We start from the raw sequence: 10149 nt of genomic DNA on the forward strand, positions 1-10149 counted from the left end.
GCAATCCGAGACCCAGCAGGAAGGCTTTTAAATGAACCCACTTAGTTATCCCAAGTTAACCCAAGGGATAGTGTGAAAAATAAATGTAGCTGAACAAGTGCCATTAAGCTTACTTTTAACACCTGGTTTTAGGCAGATCCTCAGTCTCGGCTTTAAGATTGATGAAATTTCCGGCATGGAATGAAGATTAAGGAATGATCTTTGAGCAGAGAGGCAGAGCAGGAAAACAGAATGACTTTCCTGCTCTTTTCTATGTCATGCTCCCAAGAGTGTCAGTAATAGGAAATGGAATGGGAATTGAATACAAAGAAGTGAGCTGTAGACATTAATGTAACTTCTTTGCTCTATGTTAAAATACTCCTACTTTCATGAAGTAGAAAACATGTTATTTATAATGGCTATTTGCAGGCATTGATATTAGATGATTTTTTAATTTATTTTTCTTTTCTTTTCCCTGGAAATTCCATGTGCCTTATTTTATATCAGAGATTGTAGTTTAGGATAAAATTTCTGAGTGGTTTTAATTGTTTTCTTTTGTTTTAAAATTCAGTATTCATAATTTCTATCTTTTTAAGAGCTTGATTCTTGAATAAACCTGAAGAAATACATTTAACTCTAAAATCCTAACATTATAATTTTTTTATGAATAAAAATGGGGTAAGATTAGGGGAGCTTTAAAATGGACTAGCAGTTCTTTTTTTCACTACCTTGTTTTGGCTATAGAATTGTAAGAATAGCTTTTGACTTTAGTTAAGCTTTCATGGTGTCTTTTCATTGACCACTCCTCCTTCTTACAGATATTTTTTCTTCATGAATTTAGTAGTTACTGTGTGGAAGAATATGTAAGAGTGATGACAAGTTGGGGCTGGAGTTAGGGTCAAACAAAAAGAACATGAAAATTTACTGGGATGGAAAATGTGTGTTACTTGGTCAGAGGGCTGCTGGGTTATATCATATTTCCTTTCCGCATTTACCTGGCATCACAAGATTGCTTCTCCATGTGGCCTTAGTAACCTAGCAATTGACATTTGGATCATAGAGAGGTTAATGAGGTAAGATAATTTGTAAGATTGTCTTCCTGATTCAGTGATCACATGACTAGAATGAGGGTGGTGTAGCTCTCCGCCTAAAATAGAAGAGATTGAATAGATGTTTTACATATGTTAAGTATATAGCATCCAAGTTGCTGCTAACTCTTACATACCAGTGTGCTGAAACCAGCTTGTACCAGCCCATGTGAGCTGTTAAATATTCAGGAACTTTATGAGCTAGTTGTTAAACTTTTGGTAGCTTGAAATTGACTATGGTGGGAGTTTTCACCCCACAGAAACTGGCAGACAATACAAATAAGGGCTTTTTTTTTTTTTTTCAAAGAGACCATTTATCAGCATACCGCTGCCTACGCCATAGTCAAGGTAGACCGCACTACTAATCGAAAAAGACACTCTGTTTTGTTAAGCCCAGATTTGGATTCTCAACAAACTGCTCCTGAGAGCAACCGCCAATAAATAGAACTGAGTACATGAAATATAAAGTATTTGCCATCTCTGCCATAAATGAGCTTTCCTTGTTGTCCCTGGTATTAGGTGACGGTACATTACATTGAGGGAGGCTGCTTTGGGTTTGATACTTTTGCTAATTTCAATAATTTTTGACATAAAAAATTTCACAAGAAGCCAAAATAATTACCAAACATTAGATTGTCGCTAGTTCAAGCATAATCAGAATAGGTTATGCATTTGGATGTTAAATGATTAATTAATTCAATAAATATTTACCAAGTCCCTTTGTATTAGTCATGCATTGCTGTACAACAAGCCATCCGGAAAACTCAGTTGTTTAAGGCAACAATAATCATGTATCAGGATTTCAGTGGGTCAGGAAAACCAGAAAGGCTGGGTTAGGTTACTCTGACTTATGTCAGAACCTCATGACATACCATCATGTCCGTGTCATGAGGTGGAACTCAGGTATTAGCTGGGGCTGCAATTGTTTGAAGGCTTGACTGAGGCTGAAGGGTCTACTTCTAAGTTGCTCACCCACATGACTAGCAAGTTAGTGCTGACAAGATGGTTCCTTTCCACAGGATTGCTGGTGTGTCCTTCGGTCATAATGTTTGTTTCCTCCAGACCAATAAGTATATGATGATCTGTGTCAGGGAATATTGAGATCTTCAATTTGGGAAGTTAGGCAATTGAGTAAAGAAGCCTTTGCACTGTTTGTTCACTGCTCCCAAGATGCTTTCCCCCCGGGCATTGCATGACCAACTTGCTCTCTTCATTTAAACCTCTGATGAAATGTAACTTCTTTGGAAAGATCTTTCTTCACTGACAACCATCACTCTCTTTTTCCTTACCCAGCAATATTTTGCTTCATAGCATTTATCACTATATAATATTACATATTTATTTGTTTATTATCTTTCTTCCTCATTAGAATAAAAACTTCTTCAGAGGAGAAACCTTATATATTCCTAGTGCTTAGAACAATGCCTAGATATTAATGCTATGTGTAGAATGATGAATGGGTAAGAGTACTGGTTCTTATAGTTAAAGAGACTTGGATCCGGATTTGGGCTGTGCTATTTATTAGATCAGTAGGCAATTTACTTCTGTACACTTCAATGTTCTCAGCTAAAAGATAGAGTTAAAAATACCTACCTTTTGGGGTTGTCATAAAGATTTTTAAATGATATAATGTATGTAATACCAAGCATTGTGCATGCTTGCACATAGCAAGCATCTATAAAATGTTAACTATTGCAATTATTATTGTTGTTGTTGTTACTATGATGATATTCTCAAGCTATATATACTATATAAACTATTTCTGTACTATAGATCTACTATGATGATATATAGAGCGAGAAGCCACTTGACTGAGATGTCATTGATATGGATCAGTGACTGGACTAGTCAGTCTTTTCTCATGCTAAGTTCCTATGTTATCCCTCTTCTGAGTTCTGTTTTTCTCCTTTTTCGAAGGTGCTGAACAGACTGCACAATAAATATGGCTCCCTGTACAGAAGAGACAACGTTATCCTGAGTGGCACTCATACACACTCAGCTCCAGGAGGATATTTCCAGTATACTGTGTTTGTAATTGCCAGTGAAGGATTTAGCAATCGTACTTTTGAGTACATGGTCACTGGCATCATGAAGGTAGGCAAAGAACCCTAGAGACAGCTGTTTTTTTTACCACCACTCATAGTATTTTATGAGTGGTTTAGTGTGCTATGGAGACAGCCCCTATAGGATCTTGGTCTGAGCACAGTCTTAATACCTACCTTTCTTTTCCCTTCCTGACTCTCTTGTAGCTTCTGGCCCCGAGCTATAGGCTGTTAAGCCTGAGACACTGATTGGTTGAAAGAGGAGGGTTCTATGGCAGTAAGCTTTATGCAGTCATCTAAAGAAATAGAAAACATTTTGTATGTAACCCTTATAAACTGTAGGGCCCCACATGGTCTGGTCTCTGAATGAAGTCACATGAAAGAAAATCCATCAAGGAACCAAAAGTAATTACAAGGAACCAATCTTTCCTTGTATTTCCAAAGCTTCCCTTGTATTTTTGAAAGAACATAAATGGGTATCCAGTTTATAAGTGCACATCCTCATTTGTCAAGTCCTCTATAGCAGCTTTAGACTGACATGGTTCTCCTACCAGTACCCCCAAACTCGTTTCTCATTCCTGGTTTGGGTTCCTTTTTTTCTCCTCTCTCTCCTGTCTTCCAGCTTATTATTTTCTTACAAGGATCCTCGCTAATGTTTTCTTCATTCCTTTGCCTTTAGGGTTTAGTCTCTCTTTACTTTATCTTGTAAAGACACTTCCACAATCCAGGGATCCAGCTGGCAAAGGCAGAAATTTCTTTAGAACAATGTTTTTCAAACTGTAGCTAGTAATCTATGAATAGCTTTATGAAATCAATTTCATGGATTACAATAAGCATTAACAAAATTAAAATAAAATAAATTGGAAAGTATCAAAGTGCATAATACACAGTAAGGGTATAATTTGTTTTATGTACTTCTGTTTTAGGATATATCTTGATGTTTATTAAGTTATGATGAAAACTGTAATGCTTACTGTGCTTCTCAAAGTCTGAAAAAGCCTGCCTTAGAGGGTGGTGGGATGGAGAAGGTAGGGAGAGTAGAAATACCTACATGTTAACAAGTCCTGTCCCAGTGTTGTAGGAGTCAAATCTCCCATTTGGGCCATCTCAAATGGCAGCTTGTGTCTGACTCAGCAGTCCCGAGAGTCTCAGGTGCTGATCAGCACTGTGCTTCTCTATACACAGCACTTTCTCTATCTCAGCCCTGAAGGTCATGTCTGTTTACCTACAGAACGACACCAGACCTGTGGTTCTCCAGCTTTCACCCCACAGTGAGAACAGGTTGGAGACAAAGGAAATTGTTCACAGATCTCTTCTGTTTATATTGACTAAATCATTATCTCCACCAGGATTTCTAACTTTACAACTCTTTTTTTTTTTTAAACCCACAGAGCATTGAGATGGCACACACAAATATGAAACCAGGCAAAATCTTCTTTAATAAAGGAAATGTGGATGGTGCACATATCAACCGAAGTCCTTATTCTTACCTTCAGAATCCACAGTCAGAGAGAGCAAGGTGAGGGAGAAGTTATCAAAATGAAATCTTGTGTTTTTTTAGGAAGAGCAAAGAAATCTAAGAACAGGTTATACTTGATGAATATGATAGAATCCTAAAAGAGTATTAAAGCTAAAGTAATTTAAAAACATGTTTATAATCTAAGACAAGCAGAAATAAAAAGTAAACATAGAAACACACACCAACCTATGCATATATCTTTCTACTTTGAGGTCTGTGGGAGTCATTATGAATATTTGAAGGACTCCAGACTTTGGATTCTGACACAACTGTGATGTCAAATTAGCTTTATCACTTCTTAGTTGTGTGACCTTTAAGATGTATATATTGATAAGAGATTTACTTAATTTATTGGCTCTGTTTATTCATCTGTAAAATAGAGATAAAAATGTGCATAAAATATTTGTTAAATTAATAAATAGCTCTTCTTATTATGTTATTTAGAAGAAATCATCTTAGTCCAGGAGAATGTGGCAAGAGAGAGAGGAGATAAAAGAATAAAAAAAAAACAAAAAACTGGAATGTAGAACAAGAAATAAAACTAGAATAATTGAATGGAACACTAAGGGAGATGATTATTTTGTCTTTTTTTTTAAATGATGAGCCAGGTTTGCAACAGAAGAGAAGTACTTGGCTACTATGGCAGTAAAATAATATCTCAGTTCAACCTGACCACTTGACATTTTACATTTGTCTGTATATTTTTCAATAGCTGTCAGAAGAGTTGATTTTTAGAAAATATAATCTGACGTCCCTTGAAAGGACATAAGAGAACACTTTAAGTTGTAGGTCATGAATGTTCTTGATTTTGCATATTCCTTGCTATCTTTAAGGAAGTCCATTATAATTTGATATGAGTAAAGATTTCAAAGAGAAATCCTTTTTGTAGGAAATACATGTTATATAATCTTGCATACATTACATAAAAATATATATTTCATCTCCAGCTAGCTGACCTAACGCCCCTAACTCCGATCACAGTTGCACACCATTTCTTTAGCAGAGTAATGAGGTCTGGATGCAGTCCCTGGGACTACAGCATGTCCCGGAGCCTCGCTTTTTGAGAGGCATGCTGGGTTTTGTTTCTGCACCAGCTTCTGCTGTTCATTGTACATGGCGGCCAGGAGCTAACATAAAACTGACTAAATTTTTTTGTTGTTGTTTTGCTGACTAGGTATTCTTCAAATACAGACAAGGAAATGGCAGTCTTGAAGATGGAAGATTTGAATGGAGATGACCTGGGCGTTATCAGGTACTCTATTTACTTAAAAAAAAAAAATTCTGTCTGGATAGCTTTCCTTAATTACAAGGGTAGGGGATGGGGAAGGGACTAGAATGGTGTCAGTAGAGGCTGAGAATAAGTTGAATTGTTAGAGTCTAGACTCAGGAGTCAGACACATCTGAGATCCAGCCATGGGCCCAAGGGTAAGGTGCTCAGCCTCTTAGTGCTTAGTTCCTCACCTGTAAATTAAGGCTAATGAAAGGATTATATAAATGAGGGATATGGGTGAAGAAGTTTTGCATAGCATCTGACATATGATATAAAGACTCAGTAAATATTAGTGCTTATTACTATATCAGGATCTCATATGTGGAACTTACATGTTGGTGGACAGTTATCTCTTGGTAAAATGAAAAAAGAGTCTGACCAACCAGACAAATGAATACGGATTTGAGATTATTTACTTGTGTTTTGCTAAAAGGATTAAGTTATGTCTAAATAGGACAATGCTATTTAGTGATGAAAGCAGACCACCTAAAGGAAGCAGATGAAATAAAATTATAGCTTGGCACAGATTTTAGCACTTTTTTATACATAAACACATGGATTTCGTTTCTTGAAAAAGAAGGCATTTGCATTCAAATGTGATTTAGGCTGCTGCAATCAGGCTGACTCAGGAACTGACTGGGTGGGTTACAGTGCAAGACACTTTGATATATGGACTCCCACATGACACAGAGATGCCCTAAGGAAGTGTACGATAGTGCTTGGGTGCCAGTCAAATGGCTTATCTACTAATACCTCAACTATTCTGTTTGAAAATGGGAATAATAATAACTCATAGGGTTATCTGAAGATTAAATGAGATAATGTAAGCAAAGCTGTAGGTCTGTGCCTGACACAGAAAAAAGTTTAATAATTTTAGCTAAAATACAAGAAGTAGGTTAATATACCTCTTCCAAGAACTCCTTTATTGGCATAAAAGAGTACTTGAAATTCTTAGCATTGAAATTTCGTCTTTGGGTTTTAAGTGAGGACACTTAAAATTCCCTGATATAATAAACTTTATTACCTGGGTTGATGTAATAGGACTGATTCCTCTATTACAATAAATTCATCTAGTGATTAGTTGCCACCTAGCATTTAACTCAATAGACTTTTCTAAATGACAAGCATGCAACTATGTGCTTTGGGTATATTATGATGAATAAGGCATGGTCCTTATCTTCAAGGGTCTTATATGCTAGTGGGATGATTGAGATAGGAGGCAGATATACAGATAGACGAGTAACATAAATCTGATGGCCATCAGTACTGTCAGCTGGACATAAATAAATGCTGTGCGAACTTGGAGGAGGGAGCACTGAGTTCTAGTTGGGAACACTGAAAGACTTCAAAGAAAAAAAAAGACATCTGAACTGAACTTGAAGGGGCCAAGGAAGTTCTCATGGAGTCATGAAAAAACAGTGAGTTGTGAGGCCAGAGGATGGGCTAATTCAGGGGGTGAGTGAGAGATAAGTCTGGAAAGGTAAGCTAGCTTGTAGAGTATATTACTGGAGAATTTGGTTAGGAGACAGTCAGGGTAAAAGCATATATCTATGACTAGTTAGATGGAGTATCCCAAATTTGGTGGGAGAAGAAAGTGGCTTTTCCCTTATAGTTTCTATCTATGTCTTGGCTCAATGACCAAGACCATTTACAATTCCCTTTTATTAGTTTTTGAATCACTTAACAATGACAACAGACAACTCAAAAATGGTATCCTTTGCCCAGATGTTCTTTGCTTCCTCATATAGAACTTTATAATATACTTAGAAGTCCCAAGGTCAACTGTCAAGGTTATAACAGCACTTTTCCATCTGCTATGCTTAATACTCTGAAATAACTTTCCATTGTTTCTATAGCCACCATATGTTATCCTCAATGTAACTGCTCTTGCAGTCATCTCTTATAGCATAGTGATAATTGCTCTTTGAATACATTAAAAATGATCTAAAACATAAAGTTAAATCTGGGCTGCTAAGTAATTCAGCCATCACATGTAGGTGCCCACTGTTAGGCAAAATACCAAAGTAAGAGGAATTTGGAAGCACAGAATCGCAGATTTGCAAAGCACAGAAGTCATCTAGTTCAAACTTCAGCTAAGGCCTAGAAAGGTGATGTGACCTGCCCAATGTCACAGCCAAGACTATTTTCTTCACAGTGAAAACCATATTGAAGTTCACAATCTATTCCTTCCTGCTTTCATTTTGTTTCCATTTCTTCATTCAGCAAGTCTGCACTAGGTACCTACCATGCGCCATGCAACACATCCCAGTCCGTAGAATACTACATTCTCTGGCCTTGAATTCAGGAATTAAATACCTTGGAATTAAGTACCTATGTCTGTGCTCTTTGAGCAAATCCCTTAAATTCTCTTGAGACTCAGTTTCTACATTTCTCAAATGTGGATATAACATCTTCTCCCCATTCATTCATTCATTCATTCATTCGATATTGCAGAATATATGTGTCATGAACTAAGCTACTAATATAGATACTCTGATGAGCAAAAATAGTTGTAGTTGCTACCCTTACAGAATTTACAAACTACTGGTGGAGATCAAATGTATTCACATAGTCATACAAATACCTGCATAATTGTAATTAGGTTAAGTGCTAAGAAAAGAAGATACGTAAAGCTATCTTAAAGAGATTTGACCAGGTCAGAGAGACTGGGAAAGTCTTCCCTGAAGAAATGATATGGAGCTGATAACTGAAGGAAGGGTAGGAATTAACTGGCAAAATGGAGGGTTTAAAAGAACGTTTAAAACACGTGGACAAGAATGGTCCTGTGGACCATTTGAAGAATTGGTAGAAGGGCTGTGTGGGTGGAATGCAGGGGACACTGAGCAAAGTGTTGTGAGGTAAATTTAGAGGTAGAAATTAGATACCATGATAAAGATTTTTGTCTTTATACCAAGGGGAATGGAAAATTGTTAAAGTGTTTTAAGCTGGGGCTGTGAGTTGGGGGCTCTTGAAGGGTTAGGGTGAGTGATGCCTTGAATAAAATAGAATTATGTGCATGAAACTATTCTATAGATTAGTAAATCCTCTGATAATGTGAGACCACCATTTGCTCCAGTCGATCTATCTATGCAAGGAGAATATTTCTGTCTTCTGGACTAATATTACCTTATAGAGAAACAGTAAATGACTTCTCTCCAGGTGAGGAGAACATGTTTGGAATATTTGAATTCTGAATTAAAATGTAAGCTGTGCGGTATTTACAAAATTCACTTTGAGAGACTTTGGAAGGCACCTCAAAGAATGAGTCTGTCAGCCAGTAAAAACTGAGTCTTGAGAAGTCCTGATGTAATAAGACACTGGGTGTGTGTGAAGAAACTATGAAGGGAGAAAACAAAGAGGTGTCAAATGTCTGCACCAAAAGGAAAGTCATAAGGGTAGATAATGTGAATGTGGTGGAGAGCCACTTCTCACACAGTCATCCTTGTGCAGGGAGCTCCGGGAGTGGCTCATTTCCTTAAGTAGGTGCAACAGGACAGGCTTTGTCTCACTTCTCTTCCCTTTTCCTGTCTCTTTGCTTCTGCCAAGTTTTCTTCCTTGAGTTTGCAGGAATGGCATGGACTTTTTTTGTTTTTTAAATCTTCTTAGCCCTCTAGTAGTTGGTATGCCATAGCTTCTATTTGTCAGAGCTCGAATGATTGCTCCATTGCCTTCTGTTGCATACACTGCAAATCCTTTAATTTTACAGAAAGATCATATAAGGGGGCTCTTTAAAGGCACATTTAAAAAAACAACAGAAACGGTGATTTGTTCAACCTATCTGAATAATTTGTGTACACACTTAGAAAAATCCAATTTATGAAATTACATTAATTTATGCAAATGATATTGACTTATAGAACTCAGTTGTGGTATGTGTGTGTTTGTGTGTGTGTAAATCTTCTCTTAAGTCTATGACTATGACTTCTCAAATTATGTCTGTCTATTGCTTATGGCTCTCTATTCTACCCTCTGCATTCTCCTCTCTGTCTAGCTAACCCCACTCAGATGGCAAAAAGGGAGACCTCAGTGAATTGTCCTTCCCCAGCCGTTTTTGACCTCTCTTCTTTTCTTCATCTCGTCTTTGTCCTTATAAACGCCTCTTTCATTAGTATCAACTCTGGTTTGTAGAGGCCTCTGCTTTCTATTTCTATATCCTTCATTAATTTCTTTCCTGCTCTATCCCTTCTATCTTGTTATAAAGTTTGATGCTGTCTTCCTCCTCCAGCTTTTCTATCAGCTTGTCTGTGTTCC

At 37.1% G+C, this 10149-nt stretch overlaps 1 protein-coding gene across 1 annotated transcript in view; it reads left to right on the plus strand.

Annotated features, from left to right (window-relative positions):
• The window catches only part of ASAH2 (N-acylsphingosine amidohydrolase 2), a 69627-nt gene that overhangs the window by 7945 nt on the left and 51533 nt on the right, over window positions 1-10149 (plus strand). The window contains exons 4-6 of the mRNA XM_011361644.2: window positions 2985-3161; window positions 4501-4628; window positions 5803-5880. Of these exons, the coding sequence (XP_011359946.1) occupies window positions 2985-3161; window positions 4501-4628; window positions 5803-5880 (383 nt within the window). The remainder of the gene's footprint in view (window positions 1-2984; window positions 3162-4500; window positions 4629-5802; window positions 5881-10149) is intronic.

Source organism: Pteropus vampyrus, unplaced genomic scaffold, assembly GCF_000151845.1.
Source record: "Pteropus vampyrus isolate Shadow unplaced genomic scaffold, Pvam_2.0 Scaffold68, whole genome shotgun sequence".
NCBI classification, from domain to species: Eukaryota; Metazoa; Chordata; class Mammalia; order Chiroptera; family Pteropodidae; genus Pteropus; species Pteropus vampyrus.